General features: G+C 49.0%; 1 protein-coding gene across 1 annotated transcript in view; it reads left to right on the forward strand.

Annotated features, from left to right (window-relative positions):
* LOC146812810 (alpha-2-macroglobulin-like protein 1) overlaps positions 1-27,936 on the forward strand; it is a 630,734-nt gene that overhangs the window by 147,143 nt on the left and 455,655 nt on the right. Inside the window, exon 13 of the mRNA XM_085615203.1 lies at positions 1,923-2,153. Coding sequence (XP_085471329.1) covers positions 1,923-2,153 — 231 coding nt within the window. The remainder of the gene's footprint in view (positions 1-1,922; positions 2,154-27,936) is intronic.

Here is a 27,936-nt window from a genome sequence, read left to right on the forward strand (position 1 = left end):
AGCAGGGGAGCACTGATTTACGCACCTCACAAGAGCACTAGCTGTTGTACAATTTGTCAGAGATATCATTTGTTTTCCCATGTTAGATGTCAGCCGGTAATTTTGTCATCTTTTTTAGCTTTGCAAGCGGGGATCTGTAATATTTTCCCATTATATAAATGCAGGCTTCAAGTATCAATTTGCGAAGAAAAATATATCGGAATCAGGTGAGCTACTTAATGACATTTTGGAAGTCAAAGAACATTTTTAGCCTTTCTTGTTGAGCGAGCAGGATGCTATTGTGGAAAGGTGCCATATTTAGAATGGAATTTCTTGTTCAGCGCCTCAGGTACTCACATGAGCACACACGCGGATACAGGTCTATTTAGAAAATAACATACATATACATTTTAAGTTGAAAATGTGACTTGTTTTTACATTGATGCCGTGAGGTGTCCTGTGCCTTTTCTCTGTCCATATTCTGTATAAAAAGTGTATCTTAAGTAACATTTTCATCTATTTGGATTTGCTGAACTCCTCTCCAACTTTTTTATAGTGTCTCATGCAACAATCCATTGCAATGGGATGTGTGAAAGACACACACACACACACACACAGAGTATTCCACCTAGTTGCACTGTAATTTTAGGCACTATTCTCTTAAAAAAGGTGTGTTGTTGTGTTAATTGCATGCTTGGAGGCAATACCTTTTTGTTAGATAACCCTCACACACTCTAGTAGTGTCATGCTTCATCACCGGGTTCACCCTGACTCCTAAAGGTCAGGGTGGGCTCGACCGTATTTCAGGGAGTATTTAAAGAATAGGCCAGGGGGTTAAAGATTAAAAATCCTCCGGAGACTACAGGTATCCCTTTATTGTCAGAATTTCAGGGGATATTAAAAATAAAGAACAAATGGGGTCGCGAAGATTTAATGATCCTATGACCCTTAAACAGTAGATGCCTTGAAGTGTCCCCTGCTTTTTCTGTGTCCATATTCTGTATAAAAAGTGTATCTTAAATAATATTTTCTTCTATTTGGATTTGTTGAACTCCTCTCCATCTCTTTTATAGTGTCTCATGCAACAATCTATTGCAATGGGATGTGTGAAAGACAACAAACTTAGGAAACCTTTTTGCTGCCAGGCAATTCATTGTCGGCCCTCTCTGGGCATATTGAAACACGAACAGCAAGCTTTTCAATTAATTTGTGGTCACATTTCTATCTCTGCGGCTCTTCTGTTACCTGATCACCGATGGAGTGAACCTGGGGATGAGCAGCATGAAAGGGTGGTCAGTGGATATCCCTTGCTAGCAAATAAAGTGATCTGCAAGAAAAATGTCCAGGGATACTCTAGACAAGGAACCAGGATTTCTTTTGGCGAGTAGAGAAAGTGCTCAAATGTGCCGAAAAGCATCTGTGGCTGAAAGAGATAGTATTAAAACACTAACTCCTAATGATGTATGCAGTCAGCTCCAAAATTAAATTTTGCCCTCAAGAATATGTTGTTCTACGAATCGAATAAATGATAACTGCAAAGTCAGGATTTATTTTCTAACACTCTCCGCACTGAAAACATCAGATTCTTTCTTTCTTTCTTTCTTTCTTTCTTTCTTTCTTTCTTTCTTTCTTTCTTTCTTTCTTTCTTTCTTTCTTTCTTTCTTTCTTTCTTTCTTTTTTTCTTTCTATCTTTCTTCCTTTCTTTTCTTTCTTTCTTTTGTTCTTTGCTTTCTTTCTTCCTCCCTTCCTTCCTTTTCTTCTTTCTTTTTTTCACAGCTGCCCACGCAATCTATCCCAATCATTCCTCATCTTTCCTTTCTTGCCTCATTTGGGCACCTGCCTAATCCTGGCCTCACCTTTCTCATAGATTCTGTTCCCTTCCCATGATCCCCAGACTGTGTGTGCCATCTTTAATCCCTATCCGTTTTGGTTTCCTTTACTAGGGCAAAACAAATCTTGTGGATCCCGCATTGGATTATAGCAAAAACAACGTTTACTTCATTAATGACGTGCAAGTCATCCAGCCTTTGCGTTCTAAGGTCCAGAGCTTCCTGCAGATCCAGCCGCTGCAGTCAGTCCAACCTTGCAATGTGCCGCTCAACATCCAGGTGAATTACAAGCTGAATAGGGCAGAGGCCCCGCCCAACGCCAAGAACATCAACTTCTTCTACATCGTGAGTGACCATAATGGAGACCATAACCGCTATGTGTTATTCTTTGAAACCTTAACTCTCTTCTAAGCCTCGCCATCACCCTTACCCTAATGCTAATTGTTCTCTTTTCTAACCCTCTATCCCTTTACCACAATTCTGGACTTATCCCTCAGCTGGATCCCAAATGCTATCTGTACTTACCTTCTACCCTAACTCCTTCTGTAACCACATTCCCTCCTTTTGCTCCTCCGTTGCCATAAATACCAGACCCTATCGTCACCCTAGTCTCTCCCTTAACTGCAAACATTACCCTACATCTTATCGAAGACCTATCCTTGAAACCCCACTAGCTAACCATAACCTTTCATTCTTCATGGTACAATAGGTGTTCAAAGAAACAGAACACTGTGTTCAGACTGATTTTTATTTTATAGATCACGTCAGTTGATTTGTTTTTTTCTAAAGCAGTTTCATTAAATCATGATAACTCTTGAATGGCAAACAGACCATGTGAGGATTTGGGAGTATTCTATGATATCGCTGTGAGGCCTTATCATGGAATACACTCACAAAACCTTTTTTTGAGTCCAGTCACGCTCATTTGTAAACCTTGAGCTCACCCCTGGGTAGCTGCAGCTGCGAGCAGCAAGACTTAGACAAACGAACTTGGTGTAAAGCATTTAACATCAAACAACGAAATAAGAAAGTCACGCAACAAGAAAGAGACACAACACCAATTTATAAAAATAGAGCCTATTTTTATGATTTTTTTTAGAATCCTTGATCATCAAAACCTATGCGAGGGTTCCATAAATATTGATTTTTAAACCAACAAATAACTTTTAATTTAACCGCAAACAAGCATTGGTCAACAAAAACTTTGCAAAGCTTAGAAGAGTTTGGTGACTCCGGCCCAACTTGGGTGACAGGACAGAAGTCTAGGAGTCCAGGAGGGTTACTTTAGACAGTTATTTGGCCACCAGAGCCTTTTCTAGTCCAGTTCCAGCCTTTAGAAGACGACTGCCGTAGACGACAATGGAGTGGTCCTGATGCTGGGGATGCAGGATGAAAAGATGTTCAAAGATGCTCCTGGAGCTGTGCGATCGACAGGGGTGAGTTGCGGGCTGTTTATCAATAAACTGGCGAGGTGGGGCAACTATGACCACTGCACACAGGGTTCCATGACGTCCTCTTTGTGACAGTAGAAGGCCAGCTGCAGCTGGGCTACTGTTCTGGAGACACAGTGGTCACAGCGAATATCCTTGATGGAAGCTAGTGAATCTTGACTGGGATAGCGCCCCCGGGCCCAGCAAACTCAGGTGCAACTTTTGGCTAGCTCAGATTCATCTCTAGATGCGCCCTGTGGCAGTCAATAGTGATTCCTCAAATGTGGCTACCTCTTTGCCGGTTTGGGCATTCTCAGCTTCGATGTCCCTGGTGCTGTCCCAAGGGACACTGCTTTGATCTGGGGCCAGGGGATCAACTTTTGCCCAAGCCAGGAGCCACAGGCACGCCCAAACTTTACTCGCCCAAAGTGCAGCAGGTGCAGTCCTTCCAACAAAGCAGCCTCTCTTCATGCAGTTTCGAGGGCAGCAGGGCCGTCCTTCTTCAGTCCTTTCTCCAAATCCAATGTGTACTGAGGTTCAGGGTGTCAGGGGGTGCCCATTTTATCCCACGAAAGTGCACCAAGGGGACAATATGGCCACTAGCCAATGGGCCAGTAGGCCCCTTCCTCTTTGGTGACAAAGTTCTGGTGAAGTGTGGCATTTGGCAATCCCAGAGTGGAATTTTCTTGCCATTCTCAAGATGTACGAACCTTCCCTCGACTGTAAGGAGCTTGGCATACCACCCCAGAGGTGTGGCTACCTGAGGGCTACATGCCCACGTGAAAGTCGGTTTGGGGATGGGGTTTCCCTCTCCGGACCTGTCCCCAACTTTTCTACATGAATAAAAGGCAGCCTGCTCGGAAGTGTTAGGAGCACCACAGAATTGTGCATTTGGCAAGAGCATTTGCAGGGAGGCAGTTGAAGGTCCAGTCTTAGCATCTTAATACCCTACCTTAAATGCCTTAAATGCTCAGGTCACAAGGACAGTCTATGAGAGCCTGCAGTTTTGTTAAGGTCATTCAACTGCTGTAAAGTGCAAATACCTGGCAGTGATTCAGATCACAGTTCACACTGCAAGGAATATGTATTACCTACTGGCGGTCACCAATAGGTATTCATAATTAGGACCATGTTTTCATAGGAAAACCGTTTTCTGGCTTGCCTATTTCTTTAGCGCCGTTTGACAAATCTTCCCGAAATTTTCCAAAAATAAGTGCCCCGTTGATCCTTGTTGCCAGCCAGGACTGCTAGACGAAATTACATGATAATTTGGCAGAAAGGTAGCTCTTGGTCCAGAAATAACCCTTTTTTTATTTGGCGTAAATCTGTTCATTAGTTTTTGAGAAATAAAAAACAAAAACAAATAAAGATATATAAGGACGCAGAACATCCAAGGATCCGACAGTCCCCATGCTGAAATGTGATTGGCTGCCAACACTTCAACCAGGAAGTGTTGGCAGCCATCTTGGGAGACGGCTTCAGCCGATTCCCTCAAAAAAAATTAAAAAGAGAAGGGGGCAGAGTAAGAATACTCTGACCCCCTTGGCCTCGTGGGGGGTAGGTGGGTGGTCTCTCATAGGAATACCTCAGGGGAAAAAAATCATTTAATAAAAACATTTTGGCTGGAGGTGCGCTGGATCTACGGCTCCCGCCTAAACAGAAAAGAAGCCCATGCTTCTGTAATGTCCCAGGGGCATGAGGAATTATGAAAAGGAGGGGGGCACGTGAGGCCTCCCCTTCTAGGGCTCATGAAAGCCCATGGGACTGCCACCTCCCCGGGGCACTGCTTTTAACGTGTGTGGGGGTACCTGTGTGGCACCCCCGCACCCTGTGGTCTGCCACCTCCTCAGGGCAAATCTCTATAAATAAATGCGGGTGACCCGTGTGGCCCCCCACAGCCCTGGGGACCGCCACCTCACTGGGGCATTTCGCATTAAAATAATTTGGGGCCCAGCGCGGCAACCTTCAACCCCGGTGACCACCACCTCCCCAGGGCAAACCATTTACTATAAATGTGGGGGTCAGTATTGCCTCACCTGCATCCCTGGGGACTGCCACCTCCCTTGGGCAATTCACTCAAATTAAGGGGAGGGCGCGTGGCTCACCGGCAGCCCCGGGGTCCACTACCTCCCCGGGCCTAAGCACTAAAATAGAGGGCAGCCTTGCATCCCCATCGTGGAGCCAAGGATTGCCCTGGAGACCGCCACCCCCCAGGGCCGGCTCTTGCTTCCTCCCGAGGTGCCCACCCTCAGAAGGTAGCTGTTTGCTTTTGCTTGGTGGAAGCTAACAGCTCCCACCAAGCAAAAGCAAAAATAACTTCACTTTGTGCAAGCAGGAGCTGTCAAACAGCTCCAGCTTGTAGAAATTGAGCTTTTATCTGTTTCCATGCACAAAAATATGTGTGCAGGGAAACATATGAAAAGATTGCTCCTGCATGCAGGGAGTTACATTTACATGCAAGAGCAATGCTGGCGCTCGCAGGAGGCGGGGAGCCGCTGGGACTATGGGGGCCTTGAGGCTCCGCCCATGGTCCAGGGGGAAAAGAGGAGAAAGATGCAGAATAAAGGTGAGAAATGAGCAGAATGAGGCAAGATAAAGGTGAGAAAAAAGAATAAAGGTCAGCAACGAGCAGAAACAAGCAAGATAAAGGTTAGAAACTAGCAGAAAAAGGCAGAATTAAGGTCAGAAAGAAACAGAAAGATATAAAAAAGGACACTAACGAGCAGAAAGAGGCAAGATAAAGGTGAGAAATGAGCAGAAAAGGCAGAATAAAGGTCTGAAACGAGCAGAAAGAGGCAAGATAAACGTGGGAAAAGAGCAGAAAGAGGCAGAATAAAGATGAGAAACACGCAGAAAGAGGCAGAATAAAGGCCGTCACTGGCAGAAGGAGACAAACTAATGGCGGTGGGGCCTCTGTTGAGGTCTCAGCAATCCAGCTGTGGGGGTCTTACTTGTGGCAAGAATAGGGGTTCTTGGTCCCCAAAGACCTTCAGCAGCCAAGGGGAGTTCATTCCCCAACCAGTAGTGCACCAGGAGGTGCGCTTGCAGAGTGGTTGAGTGGTGATGTCATCAGTGATGCCACTGACCATGTCAGCAGTGATGTAATACGTGAGGTCATAAGTAGTGCATTGCGGGGTCGTAAGTTATAGTCAGCTCAGGTAACTATAACTGCTGAATTTCACTGGTTTTGTTCATGACAAGTGTCAGACCTCACAGCTGGAGCCACCAAATCAACCTGATAAGAGTTAGAATGCACCACATCAGCGAGTCCTTTGCAATATTCGAGAATTATGTAATCTGTAATATTCATAAGAAGAGTTGCAGCAACAGAAGGGATTCTTATAGCGCTCCCCATTAATATTCTGTGGGTGAGAGTCCTGTTCTTTTGCAGGGGGTGCTCCAGATGCTCCTAAGTACATGAGGGAGTGCATCTGGACATTTAGGAGTTGGGAAGGCTCATGCTTTTGATAACTTGGCTTTAATCATCTCATTCACCGCCTCTACCACTGCTGATGCTTCCGGCCTATAATTTCAGTGGAATATCTGGTCTATGTCTCAGACTGTGCACAACAGTTAGGCTACTTTCTTTTAAAATGTCTGCCTTGATCTGAATCAAGATAAACAGGAATGCCAAAGCTCAGGATCAACTCCATCAAGAGTAGCTTGGCCAGACTGTCGCATCATCTAGCTGGGTACGCCTCCACCCATCTCGAAAACAAACAACAACCAGGATGTACTGCAGCTGGCTGCTGCAGACCATTTTCAAGAAGTTGATTTGAAGACAAATTAATGGGCCATGTGATTTTCCTATGTGACTCGTGGTTACAATGGTTTTCCTTCCTGTGTTTATTTGCTGACACACAATACATCTTTAACATAAATTCTCAGCCATGACACGAAAGTGTGGATTGTGCCAATGGCAATAGCATTTAAAGATCTGCACCATTGCACCTCGACTGACATGGGTTGGGCCATGCAAATGTCGAACCATAGCCGGCAACATGTAATTAGGCAGAATTGTTTTCCCATCAGTAGAAACCCAGCTATCGCTTGACTCTTTCACACAACTTGCTCTTTCCCATCTTCTTTTCAATCTCAAGCAACTCATGCCGCAGCTCTTGTAGCTCACTAAAAGTTTGCACAGTGTTAAGCAGCATATTTGGGACAGTCTCATTTCCACCACTGCATGATTCATCCAAGAGAAATATGCTGAAATCAAGAGCATGATACCTGACAATCTTGTCTGCATATATATTTACGGTGGTGACAAAATTGTCTTCACTCTTATGGGCAGCACACTTTACGACTGCTTTTTAGGTCTTGTCTAGGCAGCACATGCGCTGTCTCGTCGAGAGATGCTGTATACAGTATAGCAGGGGAAGCTCCACCCACTTTCCCCCTATCTTCTTGATTGGCTGAATTCCTAAATGCTGCAATCTGATTGGTTTTCGGCAACTTAATCCCGCCTCCTGACGGCCATGTCATCATTTTTCTCCTTCCATAGCTATCGGCCCCTTTACTTTTAAAAATCTTTTGTTTCCCTGCCTCCCCCCATTCCCTCCCACAGTCTGTAAGTTCACTGCCCACCACTACCCCCCCACCCACTCCCGTTCATGTTTTCTTGAACGTCAGCATTTTTGTTTACAATGCAATAGGGCTCGCGTAAAGACGAGCCCCATTGCATTTGTAAATGCTTGTTTTCTGCTGGGATTGGCTGTGTGAGTTCGCACTATATTTTGCCTGACCTGTCCTATCCTGTCCAGAACACATGCGCATACAACGTCTTTACAGGATATACACAGGCTAATTTAGGTGGAAGGCAGAGACAGCACAAGCAGCGAAACCAAAGAAGACAAAGTGAAGCGCGGTGGGTTCCACTCCCTCCTCCTCAAACGCAGATCACCCGCCTGACTACTCTTCTTTGGTATGCCTCCATAGCTTTATATTTCTCGAAAGGCAACGTTTCAGGAAAGCTGTTTGTTGAACCACATGGCGAAAACTGTTCGTTGTATGCATCTTCAGGCAATAATGTTTAATTTGCGCTTAGGCTTTGGAGCACAACTCTGACAGCTCTGCGGGCTTAGCCACTGATGCGGTCCGGCTCAGGGGGCTTTCTGTTGCTGCCACCTCCGTTCGTCTCCCGACTACCTCGCCCTAGCGGCCACAACTCGCCCTCCGTCCAGGACTCGGTTCCCCTCTGAGGCTGTTCTATCGGAAGCTGCGCGCGATTCCGCTCTGTGCCAGCCGCTCCACTTCCTTGTACAAATGGAAGTGTATGCCCAAGGTGGTCGTGGCTGGCCCCGCCTGGTACCATCATGGCAATTCTGACACAGAGTAAGTGTCAATCATTGTGCTAACGCAGGTCTCAAGCAGCAGCGTGCTTTCTCCTTCAGCTCCGGAATGTGCTTCTCTCTGTAGGTACTGTACAGTGAACAGTTTTAATCATAGTAAACACTTGAAGTAAGGTTTTTTTTTGTTCTGCATCTAGCTGGTCAGCGTGTGATTTGGAATTACTCTATGAATCTAGCTTGAGATTCTAACCGAGGAAGGAGTAATATTAACGAAGCACTGCTTGTTCGCACTGTACTCTTCTTACAATCTGCAAAGCGTAATGAAGACAGGATTCTTTTAATATTCAAATATGCTGGGTCACTCCGAGGACTGCTCTCACATATAGTGTTGTTTCATAGCTAGGAGCATACAAACATCAGACCCAAGTTTTGCAAATTATGCACCCCGGTTGCCAAGGTGGCATGCGAGATGCAGATGGTAGGTAGAAATCTATGGCGCAGCACTAATGGCATGAATGCTAGCGGTTGAGGTTGCGCTGACCACTGAGGATTCCGATTTTGCAAATCAGGAGCCCAGGACACCACATATGCCCCATATGCCCCTTACACATCTCGCCCCATATCTGAAGTGCAGTATGGAGCTACAAAATGGTGCCGCACTACAGCGGCTATTCGACGTAAGACTTCGGGACAAAAAGCAACAAGCATTGGCATAGCCAATAGTGCTCGCTTTTGGGACCTTCTAAGTATTTAGTTATGCAGCACAATATCCTTGGTGCAACCACATCAACTGTTGCGTGGCTAAACAATTATGAGGTTCCAAAGGTGAGACCTATTGGCTATGCCAATGGTTGGTGTGGTTGTGTGTGGTTGTGTCTGTGTGTGTATGGTTGTGTGTGTGTGTGTGGTTGTATGTGTGGTTGTGTGTGTGGTTGTGTGTGTGTGGTTGTGTGGTTGTGTGTGTGGTTGTGCGTGTGGTTGTGGGTGCGGTTGTGGGTGTGTGTGGATGTGTGGTTGTGTGTGTGGTTGTGTGTGTGGTTGTGTGTGTGTGGTTGTGTGTGGTTGTGTGTGTGTGGTTATGTGTGTGTGTGGTTGTGTGGTTGTGTGTGTGTGGTTGTGTGTGTGTGGTTGTGGGTGTGGTTTTGTGTGTGTGTGGTTGTGTGTGTGGTTATGTGTGTGGTTGTGGTTGTGTGTGTGTGGTTGTGGTTGTTTGTGTGGTTGTGTGTGTTTGGTTGTGGTTGTGTGTGTGGTGGTGTGTGTGATTGTGTGTGGTTGTGTGTGTGTGTGGTTGTGGGTGTGGTTGTGTGTGTGTGTGGTGGTGTGTGTGGTTGTGTGTGTGGTTGCATGTGTGGTTATGGTTGTGTGTGGGTGGTTGTGTGTGTGGTTGTGGGTGTGGTTGTGGGTGTGGTTGGTTGTGTTTGTGTGGTTGTGGATGTTTGTGTGGTTGTGTGTATGTGGTTGTGGTTGGGTGTGGTTGTATGTGTGTGTGTGTGGTTGTGTGTGTGGTTGTGGTTGTGTGTGGTTGTGTGTGTGGTTGTGTGTGTGGTTGTGTGTGTGTGGTTGTGTGGTTGTTGTGGTTATTGTGGGTGTGGTTGTGGGTGTGGTTGTGTGTGTGTGGTTGTGTGAGTGTGTGGTTGTGTGTGTAGTTGTATGTGTGGTTGTGTGTGTGTGTGGATGTGTGTGTATTTGTGTGTGTGGTTGTGCGTGTGGTTGTGGTTGTGTGTGTGGTTGTGGTTGGGTGTGTGGTTGTGGTTGCGTGTGTGACAGTAATACTAAAAGCATCTCAAAATAAAGGAACACAAACATCGAGTTTGTGGAAAGAGAAAGCACATTGTAAGTCAAACGGGCGCAGCAAAGCATTGACACAACAACAAAACAAACAAGATCACTTAGCGAAGAGTGAGTGCTGATAATGGATACACACAGCCCATCATCTTAAGAGTTCGATTGCAGCCAATGTGCACTCAAACCTGCCCCCTCCTTGTGAGGTGCACCCCATATTTCATGTTATAACTGCTGCACCCACCACAGCGCTTTGAGATCTAAAGCGCTACATAGGTCTAATCGACTAACCAGTCGCCAACATGCTGTGCTTTTAAAGAGAATGTGCCAAAAGTTTCTAGCTTCCTCATTATGTCCTCATGAAAGCACCAACGAAAGGACTCCCTGTATGGTGCAACGGACATGAAGCAGCCGCTGCGATCAGAAATAAACACTGTAAACTTGTTGTCCAGTTTCAAAGTAACATTTCCTTAATGTTCCTTAAGTCAAGTCACAAAACAGTAATACTAAAAGCATCTCAAAATAAAGGAACACAAACATCGAGTTTGTGGAAAGAGAAAGCACATTGTAAGTCAAATGGGTGCAGCAAAGCATTAACACAACAACATGTTCTTTGATGTTTGATGTTCTTTTGAAAGTGTGTGTGGTTGTGTGTGTGTGTGTGTGTGGCTGTGTGTGTGGTTGTGGTTGTGGTTGTGTTAGACCTGGCACCTTGGCGTGAGTTTCCCTTCCACTTTTTGATGGTGTGCCTCGATTGTTTTGCTGGTGTTGTCCGCTCAGGGCACTGCGCCACGGCTAATCCGTACCGCAGTGCAAGTGCTCCCTAGGTAAAGTGTACCTGTAATTGATGTTCCTGATTGGTTTATTGGATTCACTGTCAGTCCCCAGTAAAGTGCACCAGGGGTGCCAGGGCTCGTGAATGCCAATGCTGCTGGTGGGCTTGCAGCGCTGGTTGCGCCACCCACGGAAGCGGCCTTGTAAAGTGTGTCTAGGGCCTGCCACCGCAGACCCTGTGCGCGGTCCGGGACCGTCGCGCTGACTGCGCAAGTGCCCCCACTTGCCAGTCCCTAAACCTTCCCTTACCTACATATTAGCCACCCCTCTGGTAGGCCCAAGGGCAGGGTGCATTGTAGGCATAAGGTAGGACATGCCCTGATGTGTGTGGCATGTCTTAGTAGTGAATTACAGCCATTTTCGTTCTTCACTATTGAAGGCTACCTGCTCTCCATAGGCCAGAATGGGCTGCTGGGATCACGCCAACGCTGTGACCCCCGTGGACTCAGAGAGCATGGTAGAAGTGTCAAGTTTAGTATGCCTGAACTCAGGATGATAAAATACTTCTTGTAGTCAAGTTTATTTTAATATCCTGGGTTTGTAAATACTACTTTTAGAAAGTTAGTATTTACTGACCTGACCATCTCAGTCCGCCTCTGCTGTATGTGTGTGTGTTCTGCCCAGCAACAGTAAGGAGCAGGGTTGGGGAATCCCCAGAGACAGGTTGGCTGCCAGGTGGTGGGTAGAGAGATTACACCTGGATGGGTGGGAGGAGTACACCTTGACTCTTGAATAGACCTGTGCTCTGCCACCACAAAGCCGGCGCCACCCCCTGTGGGGCGGCTGATGTCTCTGCCCTGCTGCTGAAAGGAAAGAGCAGAGTCACCATAACAAAGTGCTCCAGAACTGGACTGAGCCAGGCCTAGGCCCCCTGGCGCTAAAGAACAAAAGAATCATGGTATAAAAGTAGGAGCCTGGCTCCTAAGAAATCAGAATCCTGTTTACCACAAAGAACCTCTGCCCGACTAGAAGGAGAAGGAGACGCTGGAGGAGCTGGCCTGCTGCCTGCCTTGCTGAGAAAGGAGAGGAAGAGACTTACTGAAAAGACTTTGCTACTTTGTGCTTGAACATTCTCCAAGGGCTTGATCTGAGCTTGCCCCCTGAACTGAACCCCAGGAACAGTGGGTTCTCTGTGCTTCTTGCTCATCCTCCAATTCGAGCCGTGTGGGCATCCCGCTGGAAAAGAGACTGCGCCCCTCATCGCCCCTCCTAGGGCCGTGACACTCAGAAGCTCGCCTGCCTCCAACCCGTGAGAGCCCCGCTCCGTCCCGAGCCGCTCTCTGTCCCCGGGCCAGGCCGCCTGCATCCCTGTCACCGCCTGCTACTGGAGCGCGCTGACCGCGCTATCACCCCTCCTGCCGGAAGCCGTCCGACGACTGTGATCCACGCCGGGTCATCCAGCTGCACTGACCGTGCCCTGTGACCCCGCTTCGCTATCCCCGGACATCTCAGGCCGCGCCGCCCCCGCTGTGGAGACCCCCCTGCACCGCCGTGCTAAAGGGTCGCTGGCCGCGCCTGCCTACTTGCCCACACCTGCTGATTGAGGACCCAAGAACACTTCCGAAGCTGAGAGTCGCACCGACCTGTGCCGACTCTCCACATCACGAAAGAAGTTCCAGTATCGGGCTCGGGGCCCGCAACGCCTTATTTCCCCGTTCGCAGGAGCCGATCGCTGTGAGTACTGGAACCACAAGTAACACTTGCAAGAGACTACAAAGTCTCCATTTGAAGCTAAGAACAAAGAACATTTGCCTGCTTTACAACCTGGTGGCATAGCGAAAACGTTATTGGTCTTGTGATAATTCTGCTGAGATATATATACCTATTTTTACATAAAGAAGCGTATTTTTATATATATCCAAGTCTGGTGTCCGTTTCTGGGGGGATTGATGTATTTACTGTGTGTATGATTGTAAGTGCTTAACCAACAACGCCTGAGGAATCGCCTTGGCTGCTCACGCCACGCACCTAGAGGGTGAGCAAGGGTCATTCGCGAGGGGTTATCCTGCGCCCTGACGTGGAGGAGAGGGTTCCTGCTTGACACAAGGGCAACCTTGCGCCAACCAGAGATCCCCGACTCTAACATTGTTGGCAGCGGGTGGGATTTCGGATTTGCACTTGTAATTTGCATACAGTGAATTATTAATCACCAGATAGTGAGAGCAGACCAAATAACGCAGCCACAGGTTTGTAATTGTTGAACTTTGTTGAGACATCTGCCATTACTGCAACCATGCCTGGCTCACACTCCGCTGGGAGGGCCCTCTCTGTGATTTCTGGAATCGATGAGGTGGATTGGGAGAGACTGGAAGGCTACACGATGGAGCAATTGAAAGGCTACAGTGTACAATTCAGAGTCCCCCATGCTGGATGCAAGAGGAAGCCCCAGTACACCAAGGCGTTGAGAGCCTGGAAGGAGTCACGAGACCTACGGAATGCGGGGGACATCGTTCCACCCGACAACCTTGAGGAGCCCAGCAGAGTCCGGTCGCCAGAGGAGCTGGCAGACAGGGCAGCAGACAGGGCGCATGCAATGGAGATGGCAAAGTTGGCAGGACAGATGGAAATGGAAAAGCAGAAGTTGGCCCTGGAGGCACAACAACGCCAAATGGATCATGATATCAGATTGAAGGAGTTGGAGCTGAAGGCGAAAAGTTTGGACACCGCTCCTTCTGGTGGCAGCACTCCACCAGCGCAGGTAGAGTCCAAGGTGTACATCCCCAAAGATGTAGTAAAGGAGTATTTCAGAAAGGATGACATAGGGCAGTGGTTTAGGGCCTACGAGGTGGCCATGTCCTCACACCGGGTCCCTGAGAAAGACTGGGGAGCGGGGTTGTGGGGAAGGTTCCTTGCTGAAGGGCGTGACACACTGTTAGATTTACCCTTAGATCTCCAAACCTCATACCCCCATATGAAGGAAGCTTTAATGACCAGGTATGGGTTAACTCCTGAGCTATATAGACAGAGGTTCAGGGAGACCAAGAAGATCCCTGAGAGTACGTATGTGGAATATGTGACCTTTTTCTGCAGAGCGCTGGATGGTTGGGTGAAGGGTAGCAAAGTGAGTGATTATCAAGGGCTGCTTGATTTAATTGCATGGGAGCACTTGTCCAGTCAATGTTTTCCTGAGCTACGCCAGCACCTGATTGATAGCAAGCTGTCCAACCCGAGGAAGCTTGCTGAGGAGGCGGACCGCTGGCTCAGCACCAGGGTCCACAAGGGTCAAGTGGGAGACTCCGCCAAAGGTGGGCAGGGTCCCCAGCAGAAGAGTGGGGGGGACAAGGGTAAACAGAAGGGGTTCCAAAAAGGCCCCCAAAGTAATTCCCAAGGGAACCAGCAGAAGGGTTCTCAGCCTCCCCCACCCCCGCAGCAGAATGGGGCCCCGACAGGTAGACCTGTTCCAAAGGGGCCCTTCAATTGTTATAAGTGTGGTGACCCGGGTCACATTGCCTCTGATCCTAAGTGTCGCCTGTTTGGTAAGACCGCACCCACTGGTGCTCCACCCCGGCAAGTAGCTAGTGTTAACTTTGGGGAGGAAGTAGCAGTCCAGGAGGGTGGGGGTCCCGGGCAGATGACCCTAGTCTCGCTAGGAGACAGTGAGATGGTCCCTGTAACCTACCTGCCCTCTAACACTAAGAAATATGGGCAGGTGGTGACCATCAATGGAAAGAAGGTTGAGGCTCTTAGAGATACAGGAGCCAGCGTGACCTCGGTGAGGCAACACCTGGTGTCTCAAGAGCAGATTGTACCCAATGCCTACTGTAGGGTTGTCAATGCTGACAACGTAGAGAGTCGTTGTCCAATGGCTCAAGTTCCCTTTGAGTGGGGGGAGGTCTCTGGTACTCTACAAGTCGCTGTGAGAACTGACATGCCTGTAGACTGTCTGCTAGGGAACGACCTGGAGAGTTCCCCTTGGGAAAAGGTGGAGAAGACCACGCATCTGAGGATGGTGGGTCTACCCGACTGGGCGTGCGTGACCACCCGGTCCATGGCAGCCAGTAGGGGTGTTGAGAGGGTCCTGGAGCCTGAGGGAGAGGTCCAGGAACCGGCCTTAGGGAGAAGGCGCAGGAGGCGCGGGAAACCGGCCCCCGAAGTTCCCACGGCCCAGGAGGAAGTAGACCCTGAGGGGGATGCTCTGGAGCCTACCGGGGAACAGATTGCCGAACTGGGAGATCTGCCTGAGCTGACCCATTGGCAGCAAGAAGGAGGTCCCTCCAGGGAGGAATTCTGCAGGGAGCAGAAAGAATGCCCTTCTCTCGTGGGTATGCGGCAACAGGCTGCAGACCAGGCCAACGGTGTTCAGGCCAAAACACACTACGTGTACTGGGAGAGTGACCTCCTGTATTCCGAGCCTAAGGCTGCTGAACCTGGGTCAGCCCGTGTGCTGGTGGTACCCCAGAAGTTCAGAACCTTCCTAATGGGGCTGGCTCACGATGTGCCGTTAGCAGGACATTTGGGGATGGACAAGACCTATGACAGGCTTGTCACCCACTTTTACTGGCCCCAAATGCACAAGAATTCCGATTCCTACTGCAGAACCTGTCAGACTTGCCAGGCAAGTGGTAAGAGCGGAGGGAAGCATAAGGCTCCTCTGCAACCTTTCCCTGTGGTCGGTACGCCATTCCAACGAGTGGGTATTGACATTGTGGGGCCTCTGGACCCCAAGACAGCCCTGGGCAACAGGTTCATCCTGGTCTTGGTGGACCATGCCACCCGGTACCCTGAAGCCATCCCTCTGAGGACAGTGACGGCCCCCGTGGTGGGACGGGCACTGATGGGAATTTTCTCCCGAGTGGGATTCCCTCTAGAGGTGGTGAGCGACAGGGGGACCAATTTCATATCCACATATATGAAATCCCTGTGGAAGGAGTGTGGGGTAACTTACAAGTTCACCACTCCTTACCACCCCCAAGGAAATGGGTTGGTTGAGAGATTCAACCGAACCCTCAAAGGCATGATCATGGGCCTGGACGGTCCAATGAGGCGTAAGTGGGACGTCCTCTTGCCATGCCTGCTCTTCGCTTACCGAGAGGTGCCGCAGAAGTCTCTAGGATTCAGCCCCTTTGAGCTTCTGTATGGTCACCCGGTAAGAGGACCTCTGAGTTTGGTAAAGGAAGGCTGGGAGCAATCTCCCAGGAAACCTCCCCAGAATGTATATAGTTACATGCTGGCCTTCCGAAACCAGACTCGGCGTTTCAGGCAACTTGCTGAGGCAAATCTGGAAGCCAGCCAGGAGGAGATGAAGCGGTGGTACGACCGGAATGCCACTCTGGTAGAGCTTCAACCTGGACAAAAGGTGTGGGTCTTGGCCCCAGTGGAGCCGTGTGCACTTCAGGATAAGTGGACCGGTCCATTTGAGGTTGTGGAGCGCAAAAGTCCTATCACCTACTTGGTGGACATGCAGACTCCCAGGAACCCTTTGAGGGTCCTACATGTTAACCGCCTTAAGCCCCACTTAGAGAGGACCGAAGTGGGCATGCTGCTGGCCACTGATGATGGAATGGAAGAGGAGACCGAGCCTCTCCCTGACCTCTTAGTGGCCTCTGAGAAAGATGGGTCAGTGGATGGAGTTAACCTCTCACCCACCCTGACGCCCGAACAACAGGAAGACTGCCGCCACTTGCTGGGACAATTTTCCGACCGATTCTCCCTGGTTCCTGGTGTCACAGATTGGTGCGTCCATGATGTGGACACAGGAGACAGCTTACCCGTGAAGCACAAGGCTTACAGGGTAACTGACAGGGTCAGAGCTTGCATTAAGGAGGAGGTCTCCAAAATGCTTGCGCTAGGGGTGGTTGAGTCCTCCAGCAGTCCTTGGTCCAGCCCCGTGGTCTTGGTCCCAAAGGCTGCTGCGCCGGGAGCCACACCTGAACTCCGGTTCTGTGTGGACTACAGAGGACTCAATTCAGTCACGAAGACTGACGCGCACCCCATCCCCAGAGCTGATGAGCTCATTGATCGGCTGGGGGCTGCCCGGTTCCTCAGTACGTTTGATTTAACGTCTGGGTACTGGCAGATCGCCTTGACCGATGGGGCCAAAGAGAGGTCAGCATTCTCTACACCAGATGGGCACTTCCAGTTCCGAGTCATGCCATTTGGGATGAAGAATGCCCCTGCCACCTTTCAGAGGTTGGTCAACCAGGTACTGGTTGGGCTGGATGCGTTCAGTGCCGCCTACCTGGATGACATCGCAGTGTTCAGTGCCACCTGGCCTGAACACCTGCGCCACCTCTGGGAAGTGTTGATGGCGCTGCGCCGAGCAGGCCTCACGATCAAGGCAAGCAAGTGCCAGATCGGGCAGGGTTCCGTGGTGTACTTGGGACACCAAGTGGGGAGTGGCAAGGTGGCACCCTTGCAACCCAAAATTGAAACCATCCTGGCTTGGGAACCCCCCAAGACGCAGACCGCAGTGAGGGCCTTCCTGGGGCTCACTGGGTACTACAGGAGGTTTGTCAAGGGCTATGGAACGATCGTTGCCCCCTTGACAGAGCTGACTTCGAAGAAGCAGCCCAGGAACGTGATTTGGACTGACACCTGTCAGCAAGCTTTCGACACCCTGAAGACTGCCATGTGCACGGCGCCCGTGCTCTTGGCCCCTGACTTCTCCAAGGAATTCCTAGTCCAGACAGACGCTTCAGAGCATGGTGTGGGGGCTGTTCTCTCACAGATGACTGAGGAGGGCTGGGACCAACCCGTAGCCTTCATCAGTAGGAGGTTACTTCCACGGGAAAGTAGGTGGAGTGCAATTGAGCGAGAAGCATTTGCTGTGGTCTGGGCGCTGAAGAAGCTAAGACCCTACTTGTTTGGGTCTCACTTCCGGGTTCAGACGGACCACAGGCCCCTCAGATGGTTGATGCAAATGAGGGGTGAAAACCCGAAGCTGTTGAGGTGGTCCATCTCCCTACAGGGTATGGACTTTACGGTGGAACACCGTCCTGGTACAGATCACGCCAACGCTGACGGTCTGTCCAGGTATTTCCGCCTTAGTGACGAGGAACCCCCTGGGCAAGGGTAGTTCTCCCCACATTTCAGCTGGAGGGGACACGTGTTAGACCTGGCACCTTGGCGTGAGTTTCCCTTCCACTTTTTGATGGTGTGCCTCGATTGTTTTGCTGGTGTTGTCCGCTCAGGGCACTGCGCCACGGCTAATCCGTACCGCAGTGCAAGTGCTCCCTAGGTAAAGTGTACCTGTAATTGATGTTCCTGATTGGTTTATTGGATTCACTGTCAGTCCCCAGTAAAGTGCACCAGGGGTGCCAGGGCTCGTGAATGCCAATGCTGCTGGTGGGCTTGCAGCGCTGGTTGCGCCACCCACGGAAGCGGCCTTGTAAAGTGTGTCTAGGGCCTGCCACCGCAGACCCTGTGCGCGGTCCGGGACCGTCGCGCTGACTGCGCAAGTGCCCCCACTTGCCAGTCCCTAAACCTTCCCTTACCTACATATTAGCCACCCCTCTGGTAGGCCCAAGGGCAGGGTGCATTGTAGGCATAAGGTAGGACATGCCCTGATGTGTGTGGCATGTCTTAGTAGTGAATTACAGCCATTTTCGTTCTTCACTATTGAAGGCTACCTGCTCTCCATAGGCCAGAATGGGCTGCTGGGATCACGCCAACGCTGTGACCCCCGTGGACTCAGAGAGCATGGTAGAAGTGTCAAGTTTAGTATGCCTGAACTCAGGATGATAAAATACTTCTTGTAGTCAAGTTTATTTTAATATCCTGGGTTTGTAAATACTACTTTTAGAAAGTTAGTATTTACTGACCTGACCATCTCAGTCCGCCTCTGCTGTATGTGTGTGTGTTCTGCCCAGCAACAGTAAGGAGCAGGGTTGGGGAATCCCCAGAGACAGGTTGGCTGCCAGGTGGTGGGTAGAGAGATTACACCTGGATGGGTGGGAGGAGTACACCTTGACTCTTGAATAGACCTGTGCTCTGCCACCACAAAGCCGGCGCCACCCCCTGTGGGGCGGCTGATGTCTCTGCCCTGCTGCTGAAAGGAAAGAGCAGAGTCACCATAACAAAGTGCTCCAGAACTGGACTGAGCCAGGCCTAGGCCCCCTGGCGCTAAAGAACAAAAGAATCATGGTATAAAAGTAGGAGCCTGGCTCCTAAGAAATCAGAATCCTGTTTACCACAAAGAACCTCTGCCCGACTAGAAGGAGAAGGAGACGCTGGAGGAGCTGGCCTGCTGCCTGCCTTGCTGAGAAAGGAGAGGAAGAGACTTACTGAAAAGACTTTGCTACTTTGTGCTTGAACATTCTCCAAGGGCTTGATCTGAGCTTGCCCCCTGAACTGAACCCCAGGAACAGTGGGTTCTCTGTGCTTCTTGCTCATCCTCCAATTCGAGCCGTGTGGGCATCCCGCTGGAAAAGAGACTGCGCCCCTCATCGCCCCTCCTAGGGCCGTGACACTCAGAAGCTCGCCTGCCTCCAACCCGTGAGAGCCCCGCTCCGTCCCGAGCCGCTCTCTGTCCCCGGGCCAGGCCGCCTGCATCCCTGTCACCGCCTGCTACTGGAGCGCGCTGACCGCGCTATCACCCCTCCTGCCGGAAGCCGTCCGACGACTGTGATCCACGCCGGGTCATCCAGCTGCACTGACCGTGCCCTGTGACCCCGCTTCGCTATCCCCGGACATCTCAGGCCGCGCCGCCCCCGCTGTGGAGACCCCCCTGCACCGCCGTGCTAAAGGGTCGCTGGCCGCGCCTGCCTACTTGCCCACACCTGCTGATTGAGGACCCAAGAACACTTCCGAAGCTGAGAGTCGCACCGACCTGTGCCGACTCTCCACATCACGAAAGAAGTTCCAGTATCGGGCTCGGGGCCCGCAACGCCTTATTTCCCCGTTCGCAGGAGCCGATCGCTGTGAGTACTGGAACCACAAGTAACACTTGCAAGAGACTACAAAGTCTCCATTTGAAGCTAAGAACAAAGAACATTTGCCTGCTTTACAACCTGGTGGCATAGCGAAAACGTTATTGGTCTTGTGATAATTCTGCTGAGATATATATACCTATTTTTACATAAAGAAGCGTATTTTTATATATATCCAAGTCTGGTGTCCGTTTCTGGGGGGATTGATGTATTTACTGTGTGTATGATTGTAAGTGCTTAACCAACAACGCCTGAGGAATCGCCTTGGCTGCTCACGCCACGCACCTAGAGGGTGAGCAAGGGTCATTCGCGAGGGGTTATCCTGCGCCCTGACGTGGAGGAGAGGGTTCCTGCTTGACACAAGGGCAACCTTGCGCCAACCAGAGATCCCCGACTCTAACAGGTTGTGTGTGTGTGTGGTTGTGTGTGTGGTTGTGTGTGTGTGGTTGTGGTTGTGTGTGTGTGTGGTTGTGGGTGTGGTTGTGGGTGTGGTTGTTTGTGTGGTTGTATGTGTGTGGTTGTGGTTGTGTGTGTGGTTGTGTGGTTGGGTGTGGTTATGTATGTGTGGGTGTGGTTGTGTGTGTGGTTGTGCATGTGGTTGTGGGTGTGGTTGTGCGTGTAGTTGTGTGTGTGGTTGTGGTTGTGTGTGTGGTTGTGTGTGTGTGTGTGGTTGTATGTGGGGTTGTGTGTGGCGTTGTGTGTGTGGTTGTGTGTGTGTGTGGTTGTGTGGTTGTTGTGTGTGTGGTAGTGGGTGCGGTTGTGTGTGTAGTTGTGTGTGTGGTTGTGCGTGTGGCTGTATGTGTGGTTGTGGTTGTGTGTGTGGTTGTGTGTGTGGTTGTGTGTGTGACAGTAATACTAAAATCATCTCAAAATAAAGGAACACAAACATCGAGTTTGTGGAAAGAGAAAGCACGTTGTAAGTCAAACGGGCGCAGCAAAGCATTAACACAACAACAAAACAAGATGACTTAGCGAAGACTGAGTGCTGATAATGGATACACACAGCCCATCATCTTAAGAGTTCGATTGCAGCCAATGTGCACTCAAACCTGCCCCCTCCTTGTGAGTTGCACCCCATATTTCATGAGTTATAACTGCTGCACCCACCATAGCGCTTTGAGATCTAAAGCGCTACATAGGTCTAATCGACTAACCAGTCGCCAACATGCTGTGCTTTTAAAGAGAATGTGCCAAAAGTTTCCAGCTTCCTCATCATGCCCTCATGAAAGCGCCAACAAAAGGACTCCCTGAATGGTGCAACGGACATGAAGCAGCCGCTGCGATCAGAAATAAACACTGTGAACGTTGTCCAGTTTCACAGTAACATTTCCTTAATGTTCTTTAAGTCACAAAACAGTAATACTAATAAAGGAACACAAACATCGAGTTTGTGGAAAGAGAAAGCACATTGTAAGTCAAACGGGCGCAGCAAAGCATTAACACAACAACATGTTCTTTGATGTTTGATGTTCTTTGAACAAGAACATCAAAGGGGCGCCGCGAAAGTGATTGCTGGCGAAAGTGAAAGTGATCGCGGGCGCTTAATGAGCATGACGAGGTTTGCCAGCCTCTGCTCCTAAGCGCATGCCCGCGCACATGCACTGTAGCTCTAGGCTGGCCATGGTAGCACTTTTTTGAGCCCTCACAAAAAGTCTCGCCAGACCAGCGCATGCACTGGGTCAGGCAAGACCTAAAAAGCACACTGACCTACAGCAGCATTTACCTTTCATGTTTAGTATATCTACTTATTTTTTAATTTTGGTATCCTGAATTCAGAGGGCCTGACTAAGAGTTTCATTCAGCATTCCCAGAGCCAACGAAGCTGAAAGAGGCTGTAAGGGAAGTACCATGCTGGCATAATTTATGTTCAAGTTGGTCGCAACCATGCTTTATTACTTACCGTGTACCATGTGTACTTGCGAGCATCATCATCCTCCATCTGTACAGGGAACGTGCTCTGAAATGTTCCTCGTGCCGTGTGTGAAGCGCGCGGACTCAATGTCTGACCCTGAGCAAGTGCTCCGTTACACCCTGTGACTGGGCTCCGCGGGGGTTGTCGTGGACGGTGTTTTAGGGTTTCAGACACTTTCTTCTCATGCTTGACTTTGCTCCAGGCGAGGCCCACGGCCGCGGTATTGGGTTAAACGGCATCTGCTGAGCATGATGCAGGTGTTGAAAAGTCCTTTACAGCTGTAAAGACAACCTTCCACCTGCGGAGTCTGAGCCTCGAGAGAGTCCGTTTTGCGTCTAACTGAGAAGGGGGTTTGTTTTGTTATTTACGTTTTGCTAAGGTGGCTGGGCCTGACTGAAGGCTGCTGACAGCTGGCACCTGCCAGGGAGCCTCGGGTTAGTGTACTGTTCTGTGAAGGGTTTGTTTGTTATGTGCATTACAGATATTCAGTTATATATCGCTTAGAGGGAAAGTACTTTATGGCTACTTGGTAAACCACACCCTCTTTTCTAAGAAAGTGTATTTGATTTGTTAACTTTTATTAAAATTCGAGAAGGACTATATTTGTACTGCCTCGAATTATTTCACCCCTATACCTCTAGAGCTTCTACCTCCCCTACTCTTGTCCCGCTACCCCCACCAGACAGAGTAAGACTCTCAGAGTATTACCCCACATGGTGGGATTAAAGAATTAAAAAGATCCTTACGGCACCTCCCAGGCCACTATGAAGGGGTTACGACGCCAGCACAGTGACATCACCTGCTGTAGTCCTTGATGTAATGCTGGTGCCTCAGATGCCGCCATATTGCCGATATCTACCTGTACCCTTGACGGGCCTACCGTGTAGGTGTATGCATGCCAACACTTTGGAGCAGGCAATTACAAGAATAGTTTTAACCCTGTTGTAGAAATCTGTAGTTGAACCCCATTACTGTCTACAGTATTTCGTTTTGCTGTGCTATCAAAGGACGTCTTTTTTAAGCCAATAGTTTGGCTGGGCAGTACTCTTTTATGCCTGATGCTCGACTGCTGAGTTCTGGTTTTGTCATCTATCTCCCTGAGGTGCTGTTGAATCCTCTTCCCCAGTACCCGCAGAGTCGGTTGTGGAAAAGATGCACTTGGCCCTATTGAGCTGCATGAGGGACTACTTTACAATCTCTGAGTCCCAGTGGTTTGTTACAGCATAATTGGTACAAATCTAATTAGTATAAATCTGCTTTATTGTGCGGTTTTCAGGACGAATGTTAATGGCCGGGGGTAAAATAAACACCTAACTGCAGAATTACAGAAATAGATGGCTTGGGGAAATAGTGTCCTTTTCATATACTTTGCATTCACGTTTGTTCCCCCAGGGTGCTTGTTTACCAGGTGTATTGCTTTCTGATGAGGAACTCTAGATAATCACTTTAGCATTCTCTAGATTCCAATCCATAGAACTTCTCTTCCACAAGCACCCGTAAACAATAATATTTTTTTCAAATCATGTATTTTCAGTGATAACCACCAAAGGCCCTGATATTATATTAAAAACAGAGCTTTGGACTATATGATTTCCTGCTAAAAGGCAATACTTCTCTCCATGTGTTCCCATACCTGGCATGTCACACAGTTTGGAGCTTACTTTACCTTCATGTTGAAAAACAGTACATGTTCCAGCACCCAGGCTAAGGTACTGCATAGGTGTTTCTTTGAAGACTTGGTCCTGTGAGGCTGTGGCTGTATTTCTCTGCATCTTTCCTGCCGCGGGTGCTGCTTCGTGATCTGGGGCAGAGGCACTTTGGACGGCTAGAAGGAGCCGAGTTCCGTGGGCTCCTATAGGAAGCTTGCATCAGGGCTGCGAGCATTGCAGGGACTCCATCTCCCAGGAGCCCCTGCCTGACCTAGAGACATCACCTGTTCCGCTCTCCCTGTTGCTCCGCACACAGCCCGTAATCCTCCCTACTTATTGGATACAGCATCCCGCTGCGCGGGAGCGTCGCCGGGCGAAGCACGGGCCAAGGGCGGGCCCGTTTGTGCCCGTTCGTGACAGATCTTGTCCGGTCCGGGCCCCCCCTCTTGCTTCTGCTGCTACATTTTGCTATCTCTAGTGTGGGGAGATGTCTTGTCGTGAAACCAGGAGCAAGTCATCCCTAGCTGGAGCGGCCATTTCTGGAGGTATGGAGAAATTTTTGATTAGAGCTAATACCCTCATTGACACTGAAATAAACGTTCTTGAGAAGCGTTTATCAAAGGAATTATCGGCCTTCAAAAGATCTTCCCTTGGTACTTTGGCTAATGCTAAAACCCCCGAACGACCTACAGAGTCTACTAACAATGCTGCGATGAGCCCTTTTTCACCATCTACTGTGACCAACTTGGCGTCACTTGATCTGGATATTTTGGTTAACGAAATTCTCCCAGAAATTGATATGGTCCTTGATACTAATATGCCCACTCCCTCAGACTCCGTTGTCACTTGTGATACTATACTAAATGGAGTTATTGAAGGGGTCGCAACTAAATGTAAAAGGCCGTATAACTCGAAACCTGGTGGCAAATCTAAAACAGCCAAACATAAACATGATACCACCAACCCCACATCAGGCCTTTCTCAACACATTCCTAGTTTGGACCTCTCTTTAGAAACTTTGGGAGCCCTCTTCAAATCCCTTTTATTCCCCCTAGAGTCTAAATTGGAACGCATAGAACTCCGTCTTACCAACATTGAGAAAACCTCTGCTGCTATATTAGCTACTAGATCCCCCAAGTCCAATACTTCTTCCAACCCCCAAATCACTCTTCCTAACCTAGGTAATCTAGGCCCCTCCTTAGTGAATGATGCCGCTCCCCCTTTGCGTCCCCCAACGGGCAATCTAGCCCCGATTCAAAATAACAACTCTAACATTCCCCCTTTGCTACCTGCAGGTCCAGTTCAATCTATGACCACTACTAACGGGGCCACAACTAATGGCCACATAGCTTCCCCACCCCCTGATAAGATTGTCCCTAGACCATGTAGGCCTGACCTGCCCCCTGAAGCTAACCGCTTCATGGGAGTCCTGGCCGGTGTTCCTCCCTTAGAAGTTGGAGAAGCCGAGAATTTTCAATCTCTTAAAAATAAAGTCATTAAATGGCTGAACTGGAATAGACCCCTCCCGGCCCACCTTCATAATGAAATCATCTTGGTTAGAAGGGTACCTTGGCTGGGTAAAACTAGAAAGACTATAATCGGGGACTGTATCATGGTGAGCTTTAGAGACCCCAGAACAGTCTCGCACATATGTGCCGGGTTTAATAGATCCTTCGATTCAACCATCCAGACGCTGCCAGTGTCTTTTTTCTTTACCCTATTTACTTGCACCATAATCAAGGCCGAGATAATTGGACGAGGGTTGAGCGGAGGGGTAGATTCCGTGGGTATGAAGCAAGACCGGCCCTGTTGTCTCCGGAGACTCCTTTCTGTGATTTTAACCGATTTAATTGTCTTAACGGTTTAGATGGAGTAGACTGACTATCCACATTATATTTCCCATTTTGCATCCCCCCTGCTACTGGTAATAGTTTAATAGCAGTTATGGGTAAAAGTATATCTATCGATCCAGCCCCCGTAATGCCCCTCACCCCTACCCCTGCACATTTACTATCCCAGGGAGTTGACCCCTCTGCCCCACCCCACCTTCTTGTATCTACGGTCTCCCCTGTTGTTATCAGGCCATCACTGGGATTTACTAGTGTACCGGAGGTTATTGAACTAGCTCCATGTACCCCCGGCTTCAAATTTGCTAGCTGGAATATTGCTGGCTGGAACCGGCAAAAGTCGTCCTTGGGCTGGAGCGAAATTCTTTCCCAGTTTGATGTCTTATGTTTACAAGAGACCTGGGTAACAACTGATATCATCCTTGATGGATTTGTGTCATATAACAACCCGGCACAAAGGTCCAATATGGGCAGGGCTAAAGGGGGGCTAGTAACTCTACTTTCTGTGAACTTCCCTGTTCGTGTGAAATCGCACCAGACTGTGGGTTTTCACTCGCAAATTTTAGGCATGGAACACAAAAGGGGCCATGTAACCCTGCTGATTAACCACTATAACAATTTGTTTGATGCTACAAATACCTCAGTTTTGGATGAGTTGGATGTAGCAGTGAGAAACATCTGCAAAGGCATCCATAAACCTCTTGATATCATCTGGGGAGGGGATTTTAATATTCGTACTTGCCCCCACTCTTTCACCAAAGTTTGCAGGTACGACGGGGATAATGGGGAAAACCGGGCACATTTTATACACTCACCATATGGCGACTCCCTCAACTCCTTTATGCTTGAACTGGATCTATTGATACATTCCCCGGCTGCAGACCATGAGGGTAACCCTGTACCGACTTTTGTAGGAATGAACTTGGCTTCTGTTATTGACCATTTATTAGTTTCTGTTCATATTGTTCCATTTTGTATGGTTCCTATTGTTGTAGATTTTGGAAGTAGCGACCATAATTCCTTCACCATGTCGATTTCTATTGGCGGGTTTCCGGTTAACATCCAGCGTATGATAGTAGAAGCCTTAACCCCCTGTAGGCAGAATGGTATTCGTATCAAATGGCGTGTGGATAATTCCGAGAAGCTGCAGCATAAAATTGTAGAAATGGGGTCTGTAGCGATACTCAAATGTTTGGACTCAGAGGCTTCCCCCCAGTGCATTATAGCTGATTTTGTGGAATTGGGTACCATCATAAAAAGATCCCTCACCATCACCAAAGGCTTAACGAAGAAGGCAGCTACCGGTTGGTTTGATAATGCGTGTACCAAATCCCTCCAAGAACTTAAGCGGGCACGTTCTAAACAACCCAGAGACAGGGAGGCCATTATATACCTCAGGCTGTTATACAAAAAGCACCTAACACGTGGAAAACAAGAGCTAAGGGAGCTTGCCTGGGACGATTTGACTAAAGCAGCAGTATTGCGTGACAGTTAGCTCTTTTGGAATACGGTCAATAGCCCTTTTCTTGTAAAGGAAGATTTCCCTATATTATCAGCACCGGTTAGCGAAGATAATTGGGTATTATATTTTACAGAAATCTTTGACTCGGCTAGGGAGGACTGTGCTAGCCTTTCTACCGCCCTGTATGAACCTAAGATATCCCTGGGTATTACCCTTCAAGAGGTGGAAATGGCCATCAGCCTGAGCAAAGGGGGGAAGGCACCGGGACCAGATGGGGTCCCAGTTGACCTGTATAAATCCAACCCGGCACTTTGGAGCCCGCTCCTGACCCAGGTGTTCAACGCATCAGTTAGGGATAGTACACCATCCACCTGGAGTGAATCCATTATTCTACCGATCTATAAGAAGGGAGATAGAGGAGAGGCTAAGAACTACCGCCCTATCTCCCTTCTGGATTCCTCACTCAAGATTATGAGCCGGGTCCTACTGGTGCGACTGGAGGAATGGGCGGAGGAAAATAAAATTCTAGCTGAATCTCAATATGGCTTCCGTAAGGGTCTTGGGACAACAGAGCAGTGTATTAATCTCGATCTTATCATCGGGAAATACACTAAAGCGAAACAGGTCTCTTTATTTCTCTGTTTCGCTGACCTCTCAAGTGCCTTTGACCTAGTGGATCATACTTTGTTATGGTCCACTATATTGGGAATGGGAGCCCCCCCAGCAATAATATATTTCCTGGCCAGACTTTATAATAAGCTATCAGCCCAGATCCGCTTTGGCCAGGCCGGGGAATGTACCAGGAAAATCAGGGTCAAATCAGGCATAAGGCAAGGCTGTGTGTTGGCCCCGTTGCTTTTCTCCCTTTTTATAAATTCCATGGAGTCCGAATTGAAGAGGGTACATGCAGATTCCCCACAGGTTGCTGGTCACCCTGTCCCGGTCCTGCTATATGCAGATGACACGGTTCTACTCTCGCGTACTCCGAATGGACTCCAAAACTTTATGAATTATTTCTACGACTTTATCAAGGGGAGAAAACTAAAAATAAATA

This window comes from Triturus cristatus, chromosome 7 (assembly GCF_964204655.1).
Source record: "Triturus cristatus chromosome 7, aTriCri1.1, whole genome shotgun sequence".
In the NCBI taxonomy this organism is placed as follows: Eukaryota; Metazoa; Chordata; class Amphibia; order Caudata; family Salamandridae; genus Triturus; species Triturus cristatus.